The sequence below is a fragment of the Dendrobates tinctorius genome, unplaced genomic scaffold (genome assembly GCF_039654945.1).
Source record: "Dendrobates tinctorius isolate UK_male_01 unplaced genomic scaffold, ASM3965494v1 ptg000214l, whole genome shotgun sequence".
Lineage (NCBI taxonomy): Eukaryota > Metazoa > Chordata > Amphibia > Anura > Dendrobatidae > Dendrobates > Dendrobates tinctorius.
Window position 1 is genome coordinate 2,696,880 of NW_027361881.1, and position 24,124 is coordinate 2,721,003.

Below are 24,124 nucleotides of genomic sequence, written 5' to 3' on the forward strand. Positions count from 1 at the left end.
GTTACCCTTCATGCTCCCACATGCTTTATGCATCCATTAGCCCTCTGTGTCTGTACTGTTACACACTTAACACTATGGCTGGTCCATACAATCAGGGTAACTGTTACCACCCACCTTTCGTGTCTCCCTCTTTCCTCATAGACTGTAAGCTTGCGAGCAGGGCCCTCACTCCTCTTGGTATTTGTTATAATCTACTGTATGTGATTATTGTTATGCTGTAATGTCTATTGTCTGTACAAATCCCCTCTGAAATGTAAAGTGCTGCGGAATATGTCGACGCTATAGAAATAAAATTACTACCCTTCTAGTTTTCCTTCAGCTCCTGGCACTCCGGAGCTTAGGCCACGCCCCCAGCAGTCACATGCTTCAGGTCCTGTTTTTCTGAAGCATGCATCTTCATTGCTGCTGCCCGCTCCACAGGTGTCTTTGGGCACAGTTTGTTTTACTCAGGACACGGGGGAAGGGGGGGGGGGGGGAGAATTTTTCAGCCTCCAGAACAGAGTTTAGGGTTAAATTTCCGGCTGAGTGAAGTCTTTCGGGCATGCGCAGTGAGAAATGCAGATCCGGCCGCCCGAAAAAACGTTGCATGGTCCGTTCGGGCATGTCGGCGGACGTCAAAATTTTGGCGGATCCGCAAAAAAACGGATCCAACGGATGGCCGTCCGTCAAGATCCGCCGGGAATGCAACTCAATGGGGAAAAAAATGGATCCGCCAAGAAAAATGGCGGATCCTTTTTTTTTTGCAAAATGGCGGATTTTGCCTGATGAACACAAACGGACGTGTGAAACAAGTAGTGATCGTTCTGCCCCCATCATTAATGCTCAGACGGTGGAGAGAGGCCGGAAACCAAGGATCGAACAACTTCAATACTGTCGATCGCACTCGATTAGCGGCCTGAACTCAGCGCCTGTAACTACAACCGAAATGCTTCTGTGTGACGAGCAATGTGTCAGGATTTGGGGCCCGGGGTGAGAGCGCACGGCCCTCCCGCTCCGCCATGACTGAGGCTGTCACGTGTCCCCTTGTGTCGCGTTCTCACGTTTCAGTGCCGTGTTCCATTCCAGCTGTCTGTATCATGGTGGATTGTTACGCTGTCACATTCTCCAGTGTGTGACTGTATGTCACATTGCATTGTGCTGCAGGGTTGTTACTTTGTGTCACTTTGTAATTCTTTTCATTTCTTGATTCTGGGAACAATTCACCATTTTCTTGGAATTGTTTTCGGAGGGTCCGTCCTCAGGGAGGGGTCTGGGGTCACCCTGTGTTGTGATGTCCTCATTAAGGATTCAGGAAGGACGATGCTGATTAGCTGCAGCTCTCCGCCTCATGGGGGCGATCACACACAGAGCGCCTGGCCTCCATCTTGTGTGTGGCAGCTGTCACCCCACCGAATAGTGTCTAATCCTCTCCTGTGTGATACTGACTGCTGAGCCGTGTATCTAATCCTCTCCTGTGTGATACTGACTGCTGAGCAGTGTATCTAATCCTCTCCTGTGTGATACTGACTGCTGAGCCGTGTATCTAATCCTCTCCTGTGTGATACTGACTGCTGAGCCGTGTATCTAATCCTATCCTGTGTGATACTGACTGCTGAGCCGTGTGTCTAATCCTCTCCTGTGTGATACTGACTGCTGAGCCGTGTATCTAATCCTCTCCTGTGTGATACTGACTGCTGAGCCGTGTATCTAATCCTCTCCTGTGTGATACTGACTGCTGAGCCGTGTGTCTAATCCTATCCTGTGTGATACTGACTGCTGAGCCGTGTATCTAATCCTCTCCTGTGTGATACTGACTGCTGAGCTGTGTATCTAATCCTATCCTGTGTGATACTGACTGCTTAGCCGTGTATCTAATCCTCTCCTGTGTGATACTGACTGCTGAGCCGTGTATCTAATCCTCTCCTGTGTGATTCTGACTGCTGAGCCGTGTATCTAATCCTCTCCTGTGTGATACTGTCTGCTGAGCCGTATATCTAATCCTCTCCTGTGTGATACTGACTGCTGAGCCGTGTATCTAATCCTCTCCTGTGTGATACTGACTGCTGAGCCGTGTATCTAATCCTCTCCTGTGTGATACTGACTGCTGAGCCGTGTATCTAATCCTCTCCTGTGTGAGACTGTCTGCTGAGCCGTGTATCTAATCCTCTCCTGTGTGATAATGACTGCTGAGCCGTGTATCTAATCCTATCCTGTGTGATACTGACTGCTGAGCCGTGTATCTAATCCTATCCTGTGTGATACTGACTGCTGAGCCGTGTATCTAATCGTCTCCTGTGTGATACTGACTGCTGAGCCGTGTATCTAATCGTCTCCTGTGTGATACTGACTGCTGAGCCGTGTATCTAATCCTCTCCTGTGTGATACTGACTGCTGAGCCGTGTATCTAATCCTATCCTGTGTGATACTGACTGCTGAGCCGTGTATCTAATCCTATCCTGTGTGATACTGACTGCTGAGCCGTGTATCTAATCCTCTCCTGTGTGATACTGACTGCAGAGCCGTGTATCTAATCCTATCCTGTGTGATACTGACTGCTGAGCCGTGTATCTAATCCTATCCTGAGTGATACTGACTGCTGAGCCGTGTATCTAATCCTCTCCTGTGTGATACTGACTGCTGAGCGGGGTATATAATCCTCTCCTGTGTGATACTGACTGCTGAGCCGTGTATCTAATCCTATCCTGTGTGATACTGACTGCTGAGCCGTGTATCTAATCCTCTCCTGTGTGATACTGACTGCTGAGCCCTGTATCTAATCCTCTCCTGTGTGATACTGACTGCTGAGCCGTGTATCTAATCCTATCCTGTGTGATACTGACTGCTGAGCCGTGTATCTAATCCTCTCCTGTGTGATACTGACTGCTGAGCCCTGTATCTAATCCTCTCCTGTGTGATACTGACTGCTGAGCCGTGTATCTAATCCTCCCCTGTGTGATACTGACTGCTGAGCCGTGTATCTAATCCTCTCCTGTGTGATACTGACTGCTGAGCAGTGTATCTAATCCTCTCCTGTGTGATACTGACTGCTGAGCCGTGTATCTAATCCTCTCCTGTGTGATACTGACTGCTGAGCAGTGTATCTAATCCTCTCCTGTGTGATACTGACTGCTGAGCCGTGTATCTAATCCTCTCCTGTGTGATACTGACTGCTGAGCCGTGTATCTAATCCTATCCTGTGTGATACTGACTGCTGAGCCGTGTGTCTAATCCTCTCCTGTGTGATACTGACTGCTGAGCCGTGTATCTAATCCTCTCCTGTGTGATACTGACTGCTGAGCCATGTATCTAATCCTATCCTGTGTGATACTGACTGCTGAGCCGTGTGTCTAATCCTATCCTGTGTGATACTGACTGCTGAGCCGTGTATCTAATCCTCTCCTGTGTGATACTGACTGCTGAGCTGTGTATCTAATCCTATCCTGTGTGATACTGACTGCTTAGCCGTGTATCTAATCCTCTCCTGTGTGATACTGACTGCTGAGCCGTGTATCTAATCCTCTCCTGTGTGATTCTGACTGCTGAGCCGTGTATCTAATCCTCTCCTGTGTGATACTGTCTGCTGAGCCGTATATCTAATCCTCTCCTGTGTGATACTGACTGCTGAGCCGTGTATCTAATCCTCTCCTGTGTGATACTGACTGCTGAGCCGTGTATCTAATCCTCTCCTGTGTGATACTGACTGCTGAGCCGTGTATCTAATCCTCTCCTGTGTGAGACTGTCTGCTGAGCCGTGTATCTAATCCTCTCCTGTGTGATACTGACTGCTGAGCCGTGTATCTAATCCTATCCTGTGTGATACTGACTGCTGAGCCGTGTATCTAATCCTCTCCTGTGTGATACTGACTGCTGAGCCGTGTATCTAATCCTCTCCTGTGTGATACTGACTGCTGAGCCGTGTATCTAATCCTCTCCTGTGTGATACTGACTGCTGAGCCGTGTATCTAATCCTATCCTGTGTGATACTGACTGCTGAGCCGTGTATCTAATCCTATCCTGTGTGATACTGACTGCTGAGCCGTGTATCTAATCCTCTCCTGTGTGATACTGACTGCAGAGCCGTGTATCTAATCCTATCCTGTGTGATACTGACTGCTGAGCCGTGTATCTAATCCTATCCTGTGTGATACTGACTTCTGAGCCGTGTATCTAATCCTCTCCTGTGTGATACTGACTGCTGAGCGGGGTATATAATCCTCTCCTGTGTGATACTGACTGCTGAGCCGTGTATCTAATCCTATCCTGTGTGATACTGACTGCTGAGCCGTGTATCTAATCCTCTCCTGTGTGATACTGACTGCTGAGCCCTGTATCTAATCCTCTCCTGTGTGATACTGACTGCTGAGCCGTGTATCTAATCCTATCCTGTGTGATACTGACTGCTGAGCCGTGTATCTAATCCTATCCTGTGTGATACTGACTGCTGAGCCCTGTATCTAATCCTCTCCTGTGTGATACTGACTGCTGAGCCGTGTATCTAATCTTATCCTGTGTGATACTGACTGCTGAGCCGTGTATCTAATCCTATCCTGTGTGATACTGACTGCTGAGCCGTGTATCTAATCCTCTCCTGTGTGATACTGACTGCTGAGCCGTGTATCTAATCCTATCCTGTGTGATACTGACTGCTGAGCCCTGTATCTAATCCTCTCCTGTGTGATACTGACTGCTGAGCCGTGTATCTAATCTTATCCTGTGTGATACTGACTGCTGAGCCGTGTATCTAATCCTATCCTGTGTGATACTGACTGCTGAGCCGTGTATCTAATCCTCTCCTGTGTGATACTGACTGCTCAGCCCTGTATCTAATCCTCTCCTGTGTGATACTGACTGCTGAGCCGTGTATCTAATCTTATCCTGTGTGATACTGACTGCTGAGCCGTGTATCTAATCCTATCCTGTGTGATACTGACTGCTGAGCCGTGTATCTAATCCTCTCCTGTGTGATACTGACTGCTCAGCCCTGTATCTAATCCTCTCCTGTGTGATACTGACTGCTGAGCCGTGTATCTAATCCTATCCTGTGTGATACTGACTGCTGAGCCGTGTATCTAATCCTATCCTGTGTGATACTGACTGCTGAGCCATGCGTCTAATCCTCTCCTGTGTGATACTGACTGCTGAGCCGTGTATCTAATCCTGTCCCGTGTGATACTGACTGCTGAGCCGTGTATCTAATCCTATCCTGTGTGATACTGACTGCTGCGCCGTGTATCTAATCCTGTCCCGTGTGATACTGACTGCTGAGCCGTGTATCTAATCCTGTCCTGCGTGATACTGACTGCTGAGCCGTGTATCTAATCCTATCCTGTGTGGTACTGACTGCTGAGCCGTGTATCTAATCCTATCCTGTGAGATACTGACTGCTGAGCCGTGTATCTAATCCTATCCTGTGTGATACTGACTGCTGAGCCGTGTATCTAATCCTATCCTGTGTGATACTGACTGCTGAGTCGTGTATCTAATCCTCTCCTGTGTGATACTGTGTGCTGAGCCGTGTATCTAATCCTCTCCTGTGTGATACTGACTGCTGAGCCGTGTATCTAATCCTCTCCTGTGTGATACTGACTGCTGAGCCGTGTATCTAATCCTATCCTGTGTGATACTGTCTGCTGAGCCGTGTATCTAATCCTCTCCTGTGTGATACTGACTGCTGAGCCGTGTATCTAATCCTCTCCTGTGTGATACTGTGTGCTGAGCCGTGTATCTAATCCTCTCCTGTGTGATACTGACTGCTGAGCCGTGTATCTAATCCTCCCCTGTGTGATACTGACTGCTGAGCCGTGTATCTAATCCTCCCCTGTGTGATACTGACTGCTGAGCCGTGTATCTAATCCTCTCCTGTGTGATACTGACTGCTGAGCCGTGTATCCAATCCTATCCTGTGTGATACTGACTGCTGAGCCGTGTATCTAATCCTCCCCTGTGTGATACTGACTGCTGAGCCGTGTATCTAATCTGTGTGATACTGACTGATGAGCCATGTATCTAATCCTCTCCTGTGTGATACTGACTGCTGAGCCATGTATCTAATCCTATCCTGTGTGATACTGACTGCTGAGCCGTGTGTCTAATCCTATCCTGTGTGATACTGACTGCTGAGCCGTGTATCTAATCCTCTCCTGTGTGATACTGACTGCTGAGCTGTGTATCTAATCCTATCCTGTGATACTGACTGCTTAGCCGTGTATCTAATCCTCTCCTGTGTGATACTGACTGCTGAGCCGTGTATCTAATCCTCTCCTGTGTGATTCTGACTGCTGAGCCGTGTATCTAATCCTCTCCTGTGTGATACTGTCTGCTGAGCCGTGTATCTAATCCTCTCCTGTGTGATACTGACTGCTGAGCCGTGTATCTAATCCTCTCCTGTGTGATACTGACTGCTGAGCCGTGTATCTAATCCTCTCCTGTGTGATACTGACTGCTGAGCCGTGTATCTAATCCTCTCCTGTGTGATACTGACTGCTGAGCCGTGTATCTAATCCTCTCCTGTGTGAGACTGTCTGCTGAGCCGTGTATCTAATCCTCTCCTGTGTGATACTGACTGCTGAGCCGTGTATCTAATCCTATCCTGTGTGATACTGACTGCTGAGCCGTGTATCTAATCCTATCCTGTGTGATACTGACTGCTGAGCCGTGTATCTAATCCTCTCCTGTGTGATACTGACTGCTGAGCCGTGTATCTAATCCTCTCCTGTGTGATACTGACTGCTGAGCCGTGTATCTAATCCTCTCCTGTGTGATACTGACTGCTGAGCCGTGTATCTAATCCTATCCTGTGTGATACTGACTGCTGAGCCGTGTATCTAATCCTATCCTGTGTGATACTGACTGCTGAGCCGTGTATCTAATCCTCTCCTGTGTGATACTGACTGCAGAGCCGTGTATCTAATCCTATCCTGTGTGATACTGACTGCTGAGCCGTGTATCTAATCCTATCCTGTGTGATACTGACTGCTGAGCCGTGTATCTAATCCTCTCCTGTGTGATACTGACTGCTGAGCGGGGTATATAATCCTCTCCTGTGTGATACTGACTGCTGAGCCGTGTATCTAATCCTATCCTGTGTGATACTGACTGCTGAGCCGTGTATCTAATCCTCTCCTGTGTGATACTGACTGCTGAGCCCTGTATCTAATCCTCTCCTGTGTGATACTGACTGCTGAGCCGTGTATCTAATCCTATCCTGTGTGATACTGACTGCTGAGCCGTGTATCTAATCCTATCCTGTGTGATACTGACTGCTGAGCCCTGTATCTAATCCTCTCCTGTGTGATACTGACTGCTGAGCCGTGTATCTAATCTTATCCTGTGTGATACTGACTGCTGAGCCGTGTATCTAATCCTATCCTGTGTGATACTGACTGCTGAGCCGTGTATCTAATCCTCTCCTGTGTGATACTGACTGCTGAGCCGTGTATCTAATCCTATCCTGTGTGATACTGACTGCTGAGCCGTGTATCTAATCCTATCCTGTGTGATACTGACTGCTGAGCCGTGTATCTAATCCTATCCCGTGTGATACTGACTGCTGGACCGTGTATCTAATCCTATCCCGTGTGATACTGACTGCTGAGCCGTGTATCTAATCCTCTCCCGTGTGATACTGACTGCTGAGTCGTGTATCTAATCCTCTCCCGTGTGATACTGACTGCTGAGCCGTGTATCTAATCCTCTCCCGTGTGATACTGTCTGCTGAGCCGTGTATCTAATCCTCTCCCGTGTGATACTGACTGCTGAGCCGTGTATCTAATCCTCTCCTGTGTGATACTGACTGCTGAGCCGTGTATCTAATCCTCTCCTGTGTGATACTGACTGCTGAGCCGTGTATCTAATCCTATCCTGTGTGATACTGACTGCTGAGCCGTGTATCTAATCCTATCCTGTGTGATACTGACTGCTGAGCCGTGTATCTAATCCTATCCTGTGTGATACTGACTGCTGAGCCGTGTATCTAATCCTATCCTGTGTGATACTGACTGCTGAGCCGTGTATCTAATCCTCTCCTGTGTGATACTGTGTGCTGAGCCGTGTATCTAATCCTCTCCTGTGTGATACTGACTGCTGAGCCGTGTATCTAATACTCTCCTGTGTGATACTGACTGCTGAGCCGTGTATCTAATCCTCCCCTGTGTGATACTGATTGCTGAGCCGTGTATCTAATCCTCCCCTGTGTGATACTGACTGCTGAGCCGTGTATCTAATCTGTGTGATACTGACTGCTGAGCCGTGTATCCAATCCTATCCTGTGATACTGACTGCTGAGCCGTGTATCTAATCCTCTCCTGTGTGATACTGTGTGCTGAGCCGTGTATCTAATCCTCTCCTGTGTGATACTGACTGCTGAGCCGTGTATCTAATCCGCTCCTGTGTGATACTGACTGCTGAGCCGTGTATCTAATCCTCTCCTGTGTGATAGTGTGCTGAGCCGTGTATCTAATCCTCTCCTGTGTGATACTGATTGCTGAGCCGTGTATCTAATCCTATCCTGTGTGATACTGACTGCTGAGCCGTGTATCTAATCCTATCCTGTGTGATACTGACTGCTGAGCCGTGTATCTAATCCTATCCTGTGTGATACTGACTGCTGAGCCGTGTATCTAATCCTCTCCTGTGTGATACTGTGTGCTGAGCCGTGTATCTAATCCTCTCCTGTGTGATACTGACTGCTGAGCCGTGTATCTAATCCTCTCCTGTGTGATACTGACTGCTGAGCCGTGTATCTAATCCTATCCTGTGTGATACTGACTGCTGAGCCGTGTATCTAATCTGTGTGACACTGACTGCTGAGCCGTGTATCCAATCCTATCCTGTGTGATACTGACTGCTGAGCCGTGTATCTAATCCTCTCCTGTGTGATACTGTGTGCTGAGCCGTGTATCTAATCCTCTCCTGTGTGATACTGACTGCTGAGCCGTGTATCTAATCCTCTCCTGTGTGATACTGACTGCTGAGCCGTGTATCTAATCCTCTGTGTGATACTGTGTGCTGAGCCGTGTATCTAATCCTCCCCTGTGTGATACTGATTGCTGAGCCGTGTATCTAATCCTCCCCTGTGTGATACTGACTGCTGAGCCGTGTATCTAATCTGTGTGATACTGACTGCTGAGCCGTGTATCCAATCCTATCCTGTGTGATACTGACTGCTGAGCCGTGTATCTAATCCTCTCCTGTGTGATACTGTGTGCTGAGCCGTGTATCTAATCCTCTCCTGTGTGATACTGTCTGCTGAGCCGTGTATCTAATCCTCTCCTGTGTGATACTGACTGCTGAGCCGTGTATCTAATCCTCTCCTGTGTGATACTGTGTGCTGAGCCGTGTATCTAATCCTCTCCTGTGTGATACTGACTGCTGAGCCGTGTATCTAATCCTCCCCTGTGTGATACTGACTGCTGAGCCGTGTATCTAATCCTCCCCTGTGTGATACTGACTGCTGAGCCGTGTATCTAATCCTCCCCTGTGTGATACTGACTACTGAGCCGTGTATCTAATCCTCCCCTGTGTGATACTGACTGCTGAGCCGTGTATCTAATCCTCCCCTGTGTGATACTGACTGCTGAGCTGTGTATCTAATCCTCCCCTGTGTGATACTGACTGCTGAGCCGTGTATCTAATCCTCCCCTGTGTGATACTGACTGCTGAGCCGTGTATCTAATCCTCCCCTGTGTGATACTGACTGCTGAGCCGTGTATCTAATCCTCCCGTGTGATACTGACTGCTGAGCCGTGTATCTAATCCTCCCCTGTGTGATACTGACTGCTGAGCCGTGTATCTAATCCTCCCCTGTGTGATACTGACTGGTGAGCCGTGTATCTAATCCTCTCCTGTGTGATACTGTGTGCTGAGCCGTGTATCTAATCCTCTCCTGTGTGATACTGTCTGCTGAGCCGTGTATCTAATCCTCTCCTGTGTGATACTGACTGCTGAGCCGTGTATCTAATCCTCTCCTGTGTGATACTGTGTGCTGAGCCGTGTATCTAATCCTCTCCTGTGTGATACTGACTGCTGAGCCGTGTATCTAATCCTCCCCTGTGTGATACTGACTGCTGAGCCGTGTATCTAATCCTCCCCTGTGTGATACTGACTGCTGAGCCGTGTATCTAATCCTCCCCTGTGTGATACTGACTAATGAGCCGTGTATCTAATCCTCCCCTGTGTGATACTGACTGCTGAGCCGTGTATCTAATCCTCCCCTGTGTGATACTGACTGCTGAGCTGTGTATCTAATCCTCCCCTGTGTGATACTGACTGCTGAGCCGTGTATCTAATCCTCCCCTGTGTGATACTGACTGCTGAGCCGTGTATCTAATCCTCCCCTGTGTGATACTGACTGCTGAGCCGTGTATCTAATCCTCCCGTGTGATACTGACTGCTGAGCCGTGTATCTAATCCTCCCCTGTGTGATACTGACTGCTGAGCCGTGTATCTAATCCTCCCCTGTGTGATACTGACTGCTGAGCCGTGTATCTAATCCTCCCCTGTGTGATACTGACTACTGAGCCGTGTATCTAATCCTCCCCTGTGTGATACTGACTGCTGAGCTGTGTATCTAATCCTCCCCTGTGTGATACTGACTGCTGAGCCGTGTATCTAATCCTCCCCTGTGTGATACTGACTGCTGAGCCGTGTATCTAATCCTCCCCTGTGTGATACTGACTGCTGAGCCGTGTATCTAATCAGTGTGATACTGACTGCTGAGCCGTGTATCCAATCCTATTCTGTGTGATACTGACTGCTGAGCCGTGTATCTAATCCTCCCCTGTGTGATACTGACTGCTGAGCCGTGTATCTAATCTGTGTGATACTGACTGCTGAGCTCTGTATCTAATCCTCTCCTGTGTGATACTGACTGCTGAGCTGTGTATCTAATCCTCTCCTGTGTGATACTGACTGCTGAGCCGTGTATCTAATCCCATGCTGTGTATCTCACCCTTCTCATCCTCCGCTCTGCGCATGTGCAGGGTGTAGATCTGTGTGCGCATGCTCTGGCACCTCATTCTCCCCCTCCCCTCAGGCATGACACGTGACTCTCCCTGCCTCACTCAACATGGCGGCTGGAGGCGGTCGGTGACGTCAGCTGTGACGTCAGCGGGCAGTGTGTTGTTGTGCTGGTCGGGGCAGGCGCTGCAGACGGTGCAGGGAGGAGGCAGCAGAGACCCGGGTGAAGCGGTCTCCTCACACAGACGGGCGGCCATGCCTTCAGAGAAGAGCTTCAAGCAGAGGCGGACACTAGGTAAGACGGGCACTGGCTGCAGGGACCCCTCCTCTAGGGCCGCCCGCCGGGTGATGTCCAGGGTGCTGAATTGGTTAATAAGGGCGATCCGGCAGCTGAAGGGTTAACCTCCCCCCGCAGAGATTGGTGCGGCAGATGGTGTGACGTCACTATGCAGGGGCCCCAGCTTAGGGCCACCAGTTGTAGTGGGGCCGCCTCTGACCCGGGAGCTGCGGACAACATGGCTTCCGGCAACGAAGGAGTTAAAGTCCCGCATTTCCGGCTGCAGGATACAAAGTGTCCCGCTAACCGTGAGACACCGGACTAATGACACCGGGGAGGGGGATCAGACACCCGGGGGGGGGAGGAGGATCAGACACCGGGGGGGGGAGGAGGATCAGACACCGGAGGGGGGGGAGGGAGGAGGAGGAGGATCAGACACGGGGGGGGGGGGGGGGGAGGATCAGACACGGGAGGGGAGGGGAGGGGGGGAGGGAGGAGGAGGATCAGACACCCGGGGGGGGGGGGGGGGGGAGGAGGATCAGACACGGGGGGGGGATGGGGGAGGGAGGAGGAGGATGATCAGACACCCGGGGAAGGGGGGGGGGGGAGGAGGATCGGACACCGGGGGGGGGGGATGGGGATCAGACACCGGGGGGGGGGAGGGAGGGAGGAGGAGGAGGATCAGACACCGGGGGGGGGGAGGGAGGAGGAGGATCAGACACCGGGGGGGGGGGAGGAGGAGGATCAGACACGGGGGGGGGGGGGAGGGAGGAGGAGGATGATCAGACACGGGGGGGGGAGGAGGATCAGACACGGGGGGGGGGAGGGAGGAGGAGGATCAGACACGGGGGGGAGGGAGGGAGGAGGAGGATCAGACACGGGGGGGAGGGAGGGAGGAGGAGGATCAGACACCGGGGGAGGGAGGGAGGAGGAGGATCAGACACGGGGGGGGGGGGAGGGAGGAGGAGGATGATCAGACACGGGGGGGGGGAGGAGGATCAGACACGGGGGGGGGGAGGGAGGAGGAGGATCAGACACGGGGGGGAGGGAGGGAGGAGGAGGATCAGACACCGGGGGAGGGAGGGAGGAGGAGGATCAGACACCGGGGGAGGGAGGGAGGAGGAGGATCAGACACCGGGGGGGGGGAGGGAGGAGGATCAGACAGGGGGGGGATGAGGGAGGGAGGAGGATCAGACAGGGGGGGGATGAGGGAGGGAGGAGGATCAGACAGGGGGGGGATGAGGGAGGGAGGAGGATCAGACGGGGGGGATGAGGGAGGGAGGAGGATCAGACACCGGGGGGGGGATGGGGGGGGAGGGAGGAGGATCAGACAGGGGGGGATGAGGGAGGGAGGAGGATCAGACAGGGGGGGATGAGGGAGGGAGGAGGATCAGACACGGGGGGGATGGGGGAGGGAGGAGGATCAGACAGGGGGGGGGATGGGGGAGGGAGGAGGATCAGACACTGGGGGGATGGGGGAGGGAGGATCAGACACCCGGGGGGGGGGATGGGGGAGGGAGGAGGATCAGACAGGGGGGGGGATGGGGGAGGGAGGAGGATCAGACACCCGGGGGGGAGGGGGAGGGAGGGAGGAGGATCAGATACCCGGGGGGGAGGGAGGGAGGAGGAGGATCAGACACGGGGGGGGGGGGATGGGGGAGGGAGGAGGATCAGACACCCGGGGGGGGAGAGGAGGAGGAGGATCAGACACCAGGGGGGGGATGGGGGAGGGAGGAGGATCAGACACGGGAGGGAGGAGGATCAGACACGGGGAGGGAGGAGGATCAGACACGGGGGGGGGGGATAAGACACGGGGGGTGGGAGGGGAAGGGGGCATCAGACACCTGGGGGGAGGAGGAGGATCAGACACCGTGGAGGGGGGGGGGTAAGACACGGGGAGAGGGGGGGATCAGACACGGGGGTAGGGGAAGACACGGGGGGAGGGGAAGGGGGGGATCAGACACCAGGGGGTGAGGGGAAGACACGGGGGGATCAGACACCAGGGGGTATGGGGAAGACACGGGGGGAGGGGAAGGGGGGATCAGACACCCGGGGGGGGGTAAGACACGGGGGGGAGGGGAAGGGGGGATCAGACACCCGGGGGGTAAGACACGGGGTGGAAAGGAAGACACGGGGGAAGGGGGGATCAGATACGGTGAAGGGGGGGTAAGACACGGGGGGGAGGGGAAGGGGGGATCAGACACCCGGGGGGTAAGACGCGGGGTGGAGGGGAAGACACGGGGGAAGGGGGGGATCAGATACCGTGGAGGGGGGGTAAGACACGGGGGAAGGGGGGGATCAGACACGGGGGGAGGGGAAGACACGGGGGGAGGGGGGGATCAGACACGGGGGGAGGGGAAGGGGGATCAGACACCCGGGGGGGGTAAGACACGGGGGGGAGGGGAAGGGGGGATCAGACACCCGGGGGGTAAGACACGGGGTGGAGGGGAAGACACGGGGGAAGGGGGATCAGACACCGTGGAGGGGGGGTAAGACACGGGGGGAGGGGAAGGGGGGGGATCAGACACCCGGGGGGTAAGACACGGGGGGAGGGGAAGACACCCGGGTTGGGAGCAGATACCCGGGGGGGGGGGTAAGACACGGGAGGAGGGGAAGGGGGGATCAGACACCCGGGGGGGGGGGTAAGACACGGGAGGAGGGGAAGGGGGGATCAGACACCGGGGGGGGAGGGGAAGACACGGGGGGATCAGACACCCGGGGGGGGTAAGACACGGGGGGAGGGGAAGACACCCGGGTTGGGAGCAGATACCCGGGGGGGGGGGGGTAAGACACGGGAGGAGGGGAAGGGGGGATCAGACACCCGGGGGGGGTAAGACACGGGAGGAGAGGAAGGGGGGATCAGACACCCGGGGGGGGGTAAGACACGGGAGGGGAAGGGGGGATCAGACACCCGGGGGGGGTAAGACACGGGGGGAGGGGGAGACACGGGGGAGGAGGAGGATCAGACACCCGGGGGGGGTAAGACACGGGGGGAGGGGAAGGGGGGATCAGACACCCGGGGGGTAAAACACGGAGGGGAGGGGGAGACACGGGGGAGGAGGAGGATCAGACACTCGGGGGGAGGAGGATCGGACACTGGAGGGGGGGAGGAGGATCGGACACTGGAGGGGGGATAAGACACGGGGGGTGGGAGGTGAATCATCAGACACCAGGGGGGTGGATGGGGATAGGACATCCGGGGAGGAGAAGGATCGGACAGCCAGGAGGAGGTGGAGAAGGATCGGACACCCGGGGGGGAGGGGGTTCGGACACTGGGGGGCCGAAGGTCTAGTGACTCCCGGGGGGGGGGGGGGTGATACACTGTGGAAGAGATACCTGGGGGGGTAGGGTGAAATCCTCTACTGGGTGAGACTGCAGAGATAGGGGGGTGTAACACAGTGTATATCACCGGACTCCGCTCGCACAGCCGGCCTCTGTGTGTTACAGCCCATCCATCCAGGAGCAGATCTTGGGGAGATGGTGACATTGTTTTGTGGGCAGGGGACCAAATAAGACACTGTTGGTGGGGGTGCAGCTGACCCTCTCCCCTTTGGTATGTCATTTGTTGATGCCCCCAGTGACCTGAGTCCCTCCTCCCGGTAACATTGGCGCTCGCTGGCGTCAAATTCTCCTGGTTGGACGAGAGGCTTCGTGTCACCCGCCATGTCTGGCGGAGCTCCATGGGGTGACGGTTGTGGTTATTAAAGAGGCAAAGGCCACAGATACAATAAAGGGGGCTGCTGCAGATCTAATATGGGGGCACACTGCCTTTGTGGGTATAATCGGGTCACCCATTACTGCAGTGTGTATAATATGGAGATTTAGTAGGGTTACCTATTGCCCTTGTGGGTGTAATAGGGGCACCACTCGGCGCTGCTCGTATAATAGAGGTGCTACTTGTTGCTACGAGTATAATAGGGGCACCATTTGGCACTGTGGGTATAATAGGGGCACCAGTTGTAGCTGCGGGTATATTAGGGGCACCACTTGTACCTGCGGGTATATTAGGGGCCTGACTTGGTCCTGTGGGTATATTAGGAGCACCACTTGTACCTGCGGGTATATTAGGGGCCTGACTTGGTCCTGTGGGTATAATAGGGGCGCCCCTTGTACCTGCGGGTATATTAGGGGCCTGACTTGGTCCTGTGGGTATAATAGGGGCGCCCATTGTACCTGCGGGTATATTAGGGGCCTGACTTGGTCCTGTGGGTATAATAGGGGCGCCCCTTGTACCTGCGGGTATATTAGGGGCCTGACTTGGTCCTGTGGGTATAATAGGGGCACCCCTTGTACCTGCGGGTATATTAGGGGCCTGACTTGGTCCTGTGGGTATAATAGGGGCGCCCCTTGTACCTGCGGGTATATTAGGGGCCTGACTTGGTCCTGTGGGTATAATAGGGGCGCCCATTGTACCTGCGGGTATATTAGGGGCCTGACTTGGTCCTGTGGGTATAATAGGGGCGCCCCTTGTACCTGCGGGTATATTAGGGGCCTGACTTGGTCCTGTGGGTATAATAGGGGCGCCCCTTGTACCTGCAGGTATATTAGGGGCCTGACTTGGTCCTGTGGGTATAATAGGGGCGCCCCTTGTACCTGCGGGTATATTAGGGGCACCACTTGTAGCTGTGGGTATAATAGGGGCGCCCGCTGCCCCCGACAGCTCCGACGATGCATTCACCGCCGGACACAACGGCCGCACTGTCCGGGACGTGTCCCCTTATTAGCCGTCTCCTTGTAACTGGGTCATTATCTTTGTCGATCAGCCATGTAATTGTGTAATGGCAGGACGCTGGCGGAGCGGCACCTCGCTCAAACATCACATCATCCGCTAAGTCTATGGCTGCTGTCTGCAATATTTAAAGGGGCCTCATGCTAAATCCTATCAGTACAGTGCAAGAGACAATAATAATGCGCTGTGCCTGCTCTTACAGGCAGCGTAGAGCTGGGACCTGACCCCTTGAAGCGTGGGCATGGGTGCAAATTAGGGTGAAGTGACCCCCCCCGGCTGCTGATTGGCTGACGCAGCGAGGGGCTTTCTTTACCCCTTGTTGGGCAGCTTAAGAGTTCGGCATACACTTCTCCGCATTTAGTGTGAGGAATGATCGCTCCTGATTCCGTGCCGGTCTCTGGGGATCCATATTGCATTGGAGCGCCATCCTCTGGAGCCAGTTACCGTAGCTCAGATATTGAGTGGGACGCCACGCCGCTCCGGCCTTGTAGGGTTAATGAGAGGGAGCCGCTGCGCTCATTAATGATGTATGGCCATGTCTGCACATGTCATATGGAAAGTGAAAGGGGCTCAGTCACCCAGCAGAGATGCAGCACCCTCGCCCGCAGGCGCGCCCCCCCGCCTGGTATCCCAGGTACTGGAAGGAGGAGAATCAGAAGTAACAGGAGGGGGCCGAGGGTTTAAGGCCCCGCACCTACTGTATACTCACATGGGGTATATACCACACCCCCACACACAGGGTATATACCCCCTCCTGTTATAAATACTGCTCACACAGAGGGCAGTCGTTACCCTCCCCCACGCTGCTCTCTTCCCCCCACACAGATTATATACCGCACCCTCGCAGGTGAAGTATCCCCCCCACATCTAAAGGTATAGAGAGATCATAGCAGGGAAATTTTAGTTAAGTTTCCTTATATATAGACTGTAAGCGAGGGTTAAATTAACCTAAAGAGGGCGCTCAACCAATGACCCCACATTAGTTGGGCCTGTTCCTCCTACATCTCTGTGTTATAAAGTTGTTGAATTCCTCATTTACTATACATTGTAGGACCGGCCCTTTAAGAGCCGCCGCCATATTGGAATAGTGAAGGGCTGCGGAGCTCTTTACTGCGGTTCATCCTTTTCTTCTGTCTCTTGTAATTGCTTTTTAGCTGAGAACAGAGACCCCAGGGGAATCCTAACGGCCGTGACAGAGAGCAGGCGCCATTACTGTCTGCAGCGACCATCGGGCTCAGAGGCTGGGAACAGGATAAACAGGGCTGGGCCTGCAGGGGGCGCTAAGCAAAGAATAGTGACGTTACTTGGTCACATTATCCTGTATAACCTTCATAGTGCAACACAATGAGCTGTTCCTCCCGGGCCCCCCATACACGGGCATGGCCTGCTCATCCATACTGGGAGAACGGACCTTGCAACCGGGCTCCTCTGTCCTTCTACCCCCGGATTCCTCTGTCCCTCCTCCTCCCCCCCTCTGTCCCTCCTCCTCCCCCCCTCTGTCCCTCCTCCTCCTCCCCCCCTCTGTCCCTCCTCCTCCTCCCCCCCCTCTGTCCCTCCTCCTCCTCCCCCCCCTCTGTCCCTCCTCCTCCTCCCCCCCCTCTGTCCCTCCTCCTCCTCCCCCCCCTCTGTCCCTCCTCCTCCCCCCCCTCTGTCCCTCCTCCTCCCCCCCCTCTGTCCCTCCTCCTCCCCCCCCTCTGTCCCTCCTCCTCCCCCCCCTCTGTCCCTCCTCCTCCCCCCCCTCTGTCCCTCCTCCTCCCCCCCCTCTGTCCCTCCTCCCCCCCCTCTGTCCCTCCTCCTCCTCCTCCTCCCCCCCTCTGTCCCTCCTCCTTCTCCCCCCCCTCTGTCCCTCCTCCTTCTCCGGGCCTCCTTCTCCCCTCTGTCCCTCCTTCTCCCCTCTGTCCCTCCTCCTTCTCCCCTCTGTCCCTCCTCCTTCTCCCCTCTGTCCCTCCTCCTTCTCCCCTCTGTCCCTCCTCCTCCTCCCCCCCCTCTGTCCCTCCTCCTCCTCCCCCCCCTCTGTCCCTCCTCCTCCTCCCCCCCCTCTGTCCCTCCTCCTCCTCCCCCCCCTCTGTCCCTCCTCCTCCTCCCCCCCCTCTGTCCCTCCTCCTCCTCCCCCCCTCTGTCCCTCCTCCTCCTCCCCCCCCTCTGTCCCTCCTCCTCCTCCCCCCCCTCTGTCCCTCCTCCTCCTCCCCCCCTCTGTCCCTCCTCCCCCCCCTCTGTCCCTCCTCCTCCTCCTCTGTCCCTCCTCCTCCTCCTCTGTCCCTCCTCCTCCCCCCCTGTCCCTCCTCCTCCTCCCCCCCTGTCCCTCCTCCTTCTCCCCCCCTCTGTCCCTCCTCCTTCTCCCCCCCTCTGTCCCTCCTCCTTCTCCCCCCCTCTGTCCCTCCTCCTTCTCCGGGCCTCCTTCTCCCCTGTCCCTCCTCCTTCTCCCCTCTGTCCCTCCTCCTTCTCCCCTCTGTCCCTCCTCCTTCTCCCCTCTGTCCCTCCTCCTCCTCCCCTCTGTCCCTCCTCCTCCCCCCCCCCTCTGTCCCTCCTCCTCCCCCCCTCTGTCCCTCCTCCTCCTCCCCTCTGTCCCTCCTCCTCCTCCCCCCCTCTGTCCCTCCTCCTCCCCCCCTCTGTCCCTCCTCCTCCTCCCCCCCCTCTGTCCCTCCTCCTCCCCCCCTCTGTCCCTCCTCCTTCTCCGGGCCTCCTTCTCCCCTGTCCCTCCTCCTTCTCCCCTCTGTCCCTCCTCCTCCTCCCCTCTGTCCCTCCTCCTCCTCCCCCCCTCTGTCCCTCCTCCTCCTCCCCCCCCTCTGTCCCTCCTCCTCCTCCCCCCCCCTCTGTCCCTCCTCCTCCTCCCCCCCCCTCTGTCCCTCCTCCTCCTCCCCCCCCCCCTCTGTCCCTCCTCCTCCTCCCCCCCCCCCTCTGTCCCTCCTCCTCCTCCCCCCCCCCCTCTGTCCCTCCTCCTCCTCCCCCCCCCCCTCTGTCCCTCCTCCTCCTCCCCCCCCCCCTCTGTCCCTCCTCCTCCTCCCCCCCCCTCTGTCCCTCCTCCTCCTCCCCCCCCCTCTGTCCCTCCTCCTCCTCCCCCCCCCTCTGTCCCTCCTCCTCCTCCCCCCCCCTCTGTCCCTCCTCCTCCTCCCCCCCCCTCTGTCCCTCCTCCTCCTCCCTCTGTCCCTCCTCCTCCTCCCCCCCCCTCTGTCCCTCCTCCTCCTCCCCCCCCCTCTGTCCCTCCTCCTCCTCCCCCCCCCTCTGTCCCTCCTCCTCCTCCCCCCCCTCTGTCCCTCCTCCTCCTCCCCCCCCTCTGTCCCTCCTCCTCCCCCCCCCTCTGTCCCTCCTCCTCCTCCCCCCCTCTGTCCCTCCTCCTCCTCCCCCCCTCCTGTCCCTCCTCCTCCCCCCCTCCTCTGTCCCTCCTCCTCCCCCCCTCCTGTCCCTCCTCCTCCCCCCCTCCTCTGTCCCTCCTCCTCCCCCCCCCCTCCTCTGTCCCTCCTCCTCCCCCCCCCCTCCTCTGTCCCTCCTCCTCCTCCCCTCCTCTGTCCCTCTTCCTCCCTTCTGTCCCTCCTTCTCCGGGCCTCCTTCTCCCCTCTGTCCCTCCTCCTCCCCTCTGTCCCTCCTCCTCCTCCCCTCTGTCCCCCCTCCTCCCCTCTGTCCCCCCTCCTCCCCTCTGTCCCTCCTCCTCCTCCCCTCTGTCCCCCCCCCTCCTCCTCCCCTCTGTCCCTCCCCCTCCTCCTCCCCTCTGTCCCTCCTCCTCCCCTCTGTCCCTCCTCCTCCCCTCTGTCCCTCCTCATTCTCCGGGCCTCCTCCCCCCCTCTGTCCCTCCTCCTCCCCCCCTCTGTCCCTCCTCCTCCCCCCCTCTGTCCCTCCTCCTCCCCCCCTCTGTCCCTCCTCCTCCCCCCTCTGTCCCTCCTCCTCCCCCCCTCTGTCCCTCCTCCTCCCCCCCTCTGTCCCTCCTCCTCCCCTCCTCTGTCCCTCCTCCTCCCTTCTGTCCCTCCTTCTCCGGGCCTCCTTCTCCCCTCTGTCCCTCCTCCTCCCCTCTGTCCCTCCTCCTCCCCTCTGTCCCTCCTCCTCCCCTCTGTCTCTCCTCCTCCCTTCTGTCCCTCCTTCTCCGGGCCTCCTTCTCCCCTCTGTCCCTCCTCCTCCCCCCCTCTGTCCCTCCTCCTCCCCCCCTCTGTCCCTCCTCCTCCCCTCCTCTGTCCCTCCTCCTCCCCTCCTCTGTCCCTCCTCCTCCCCTCCTCTGTCCCTCCTCCTCCCCTCCTCTGTCCCTCCTTCTCCCCCCTTGATCCCTTTGTCCTCTGGATTCCCTCTTTTCCCTGACAGCCTTTGTTGTGGGGGATTTGGGACACCCCCATACTTGTTAGATATTCAAAAGGTCCCTCTGACTTTGCTGCCATTGAATGAACAGTAAACCGTATTAGGAGCCCCCCGCAGTGCCCTCCTGTTGGAGACCAGGTTACAATGCTACAGCTGTGCAGGGGGCTGAGGGCTTGGAGAAATCCAATTATGATGGTGACCTCTACAAGAAGACTTGGACCGCTCATCACCTCTGAGGACTCTGCCATCTGCACCGGGGCAGCTGCGATGACGAGATTAGATTGTCACCATTCACCGTCTCTGTACAGCGCTGCAGAATATATCGCTGCTTTATGATGAATAGGAGAAGGAAATGCATTATATAACTAGAAAAAATAAACCCCTGCAGTACTAGATAACTGCCTGTGGGGGTGCCATAACCTCTCACAGGTCCAGAGATGCCGGTCTCAAAATCTTGGCGTGCTGTGAGAAACTGGAAACATTCTTGAAAACCTTCAAAAAGTTCATTAACTGATTCTTCTCTGGCTCCGACCAATAGAAATCTTTCCCGACAGTCACAACTGGTAACATTGTAGCAATCCTGGTGGCAGATACATTTGTAGAATTTACCGTCAGACAAATACATGACCTCCTGGGCGATGCAGCGGCGCAGTATCCCTCAGCATCCGCCGCCTATGGGGGAAATGTATCAGTCTGACCGGTCAACGTTGCAGATGCAGGACGGGTGACCCCAGGATGGCGGGTGACCCCAGGACTGCGGGTGTTACTAGTAGGACACACAATCTCTTATTACGGGGCTGTAATAGGGGGAGGTGGGTGTATATAAAGTGAGTCTACCCCATAATGCCCCGTACCAGGGGTAAATGCTTGCTTCTGCAGCTTCTTGCCCCATTATCACCCTTTGTATACACATTACTGTCTGATTTCTTTTTTAGAGCAGAGAGTGGAAGATGTCCGGGTGATCAGAGAGCAGCATCCGACTAAAATCCCGGTGAGTGATCGCCGCCGTCTCTAATGATCAAACATGGGGGTCCACAATACGGAACAGAAATCCCCGCACCTTCCCATTGGTGCGCTGTTGACTGTACTGTAAGGGGGATGAGTAATAAAAGGTGCAGAAACCTCCCTGCCCCCACTTTCCCCTTATAACGCACCAGCCTTATTATAAGCAGTGGGGTCTCTGTCCTTTTAAGAGCGTGTTTTCTCACAAACCCCTCTGAGCGCCTAGAGGAGGAGGTGGCGCAGGAAGGGGCTTACACAGACAGCTGAGCCCGCCGATCACATTTCAGGCCTCTCCAGATGGCTTTTCCTCCAGCAATCCCCTCGCTCGGTCATATGACTGCTTTATGCAACGCTGGATGCTTACAGTTTGCTTCCCCGGCTAGTGGCGGCTCCTCCGTGACGTCAATTGCTCTGGTTGCACAGGATTCCGGACAGAATGGAAAGTTCCACAGACTGCGGCTAAAAAAGCTGTCTGTACATCGCAGCCCGATCACCTGTAATAAGCCCTGCATTGTATGGCAGATGGTGAGCGAGGACTCGCTGCGGCTGCACGGCCACAACGCTGCAGCTGTATCCCGCTGCCGCAGTGAAGCGTAATGCAGGTGGATGGGGTGGAATAGCGGCTCACAGGGTACAACGGCCACTAAGAGCGCTCCTCGTCTAGCCGTCCGGCCGCAAAGTCAGAGCGCTCCTCGTCTGCCGTCGCTGTGACTCCCAATCGCCTGCATTACACTGCGTTCAAGCACAAGTTGTGCAATTTGTCCCCATTGATCAGTCCAGCCCTTCAGAAAGTGGGGAGTAGAACCATAGTTAGTGGCTTGTTCTCCCCTTTACAGTCGGTGACACCACACAATTGGGGAGGTTTTATATCAGTCATAAACCAAGCAGCACAAGAAGGAAACGTGCACGTCCGATAATACACGGACCCTCTGCAAGAAGACCCAAAACAGCCACCCGTGATCCAGCGGCCTCAATGGAGGCTCATCAGCCATACATCCAACCCTAAGACTGCTCCGCTGGTTATCACAGGGGCCGCGTGCAGAAAAAAAGGCATAAATAAGTATCAAATACAATTTATACACGAGAGCCGCTGTAACCCACATTCTCCTGCTGGCGGGTTCTTCGGGTGTCCCGTTGTAATCTTTAGTTTTATATATAATATTTGTGTCTTTGGTCTTCTCTCTTTCTGCACTTGGTACCTTCCCCACCTATCCTTAGGGTGTGATATATGTGTTATATGCCGTACTGTGGCCTCGCGCGTGGTGCAGCAGCTTGGGAATGAAAATTGCAGCTGTTCTAAGTTTGAAGCTGCCACAGTAACAAAACATCAGCTCAGCTGTAACCATAACTGGCTGTGACACGAGTCACATAGCTAAGTGCCGATGTAGTAAAGGAGAAAGCACCTGGAGCGCACTACGTACAGATGATGTCACATTGACGCTCTCTCATTCTCCCCTACAGGTCATTATCGAGAGGTACAAAGGGGAGAAGCAGCTCCCAGTGCTGGATAAAACCAAATTCTTAGTCCCGGATCACGTGAATATGAGCGAGCTCATCAAAATTATCCGGTAAGACGCACAGACGACGGGGCAGCCATTCTGGGATTGTGTAGAATACATCCGAGCTCCGGGATTGTCCGTTTCGGATATTAATTTCATATGAGCTGATGGGTAGAACAATGCCCTCCCTTATACACTGCCTGCATCCACCAGTCTTATCTCAGGCTGCAGGACTTCCTGCTGGCTCAGTGTCTGGACCTGTCCTTTCAGAGAAACCCACCGATCCTGAAAATGAGGGGGCCCAAAGTCCCTCTACTACAGTGATTAGAGCTGTGGTGAGCATGCGCGGCCGCCTCTCCCCTACAGACGTCGGGGGGGGCGCGCGGCCGCCTCTCCCCTACAGACGTCGGGGGGGGCGCGCGGCCGCCTCTCCCCTACAGACGTCGGGGGGGGGCGCGCGGCCGCCTCTCCCCTACAGACGTCGGGGGGGGGCGCGCGGCCGCCTCTCCCCTACAGACGTCGGGGGGGGGCGCGCGGCCGCCTCTCCCCTACAGACGTCGGGGGGGGGGCGCGCGGCCGCCTCTCCCCTACAGACGTCGGGGGGGGGCGCGCGGCCGCCTCTCCCCTACAGACGTCGGGGGGGGGCGCGCGGCCGCCTCTCCCCTACAGACGTCGGGGGGGGGCGCGCGGCCGCCTCTCCCCTACAGACGTCGGGGGGGGGCGCGCGGCCGCCTCTCCCCTACAGACGTCGGGGGGGGCGCGCGGCCGCCTCTCCCCTACAGACGTCGGGCACGTCTCCCCTTCTGGTGAGCAATGGTGGTCCCTGTGGTCATACAGTCAGTGATCATATATGTAACAGGCATATTATAGGGGGTGTCCCACTGATAAAGGGGGCATTGATCTAGATTGCGCCGGTGGTCTGTTCTTCCCGGATCTCGAGCAGGATGTGACTTTCTTCCTTTACCCACTTTTTGCAGGAGACGTCTCCAGCTGAACGCCAACCAAGCTTTCTTCCTGCTGGTGAACGGCCACAGCATGGTCAGCGTCTCCACGCCTATATCTGAGGTTTACGAACGGGAAAAGGATGAGGACGGATTTCTGTACATGGTCTACGCGTCACAGGAGACATTTGGGATGAACATTGCATGAAGACCCCCGTCCCCCAGTTGTCATTTTTCTTTATCTTTTTATTCCTTCCCCCATGAGTCTTATGAGAAGAGTGCTGCCGCCTGCGCGTCTCCTCCGTCCCGCAGACTATATCGTGCCGCACGTACAATTTATCCTGCGTCTGGAGAATTAAAGGTCCATGCTGTAACCAGAGGCCTGACTGTGTCATGTTTCCTCCCCTTGTAGCTGTGAGACCAGATGCATCTCAGCGTCAGGCTGGCTCTGTAAAGGCCG

The 24,124-nt window shown here is 55.6% G+C and overlaps 1 protein-coding gene across 1 annotated transcript; it reads left to right on the forward strand.

Moving 5' to 3' along the window:
- The first annotated feature begins 11,073 nt into the window (after positions 1 to 11,073).
- MAP1LC3B (microtubule associated protein 1 light chain 3 beta) lies at positions 11,074 to 24,038 on the forward strand. Its single transcript, XM_073554917.1, has 4 exons — positions 11,074 to 11,230; positions 21,158 to 21,213; positions 22,686 to 22,792; positions 23,701 to 24,038. The coding sequence occupies exons 1-4, from the start codon at positions 11,191 to 11,193 to the stop codon at positions 23,870 to 23,872; spliced, it is 375 nt and encodes a 124-aa protein (XP_073411018.1). The 5' UTR covers positions 11,074 to 11,190; the 3' UTR covers positions 23,873 to 24,038.
- The last annotated feature ends 86 nt before the right edge of the window (positions 24,039 to 24,124 follow it).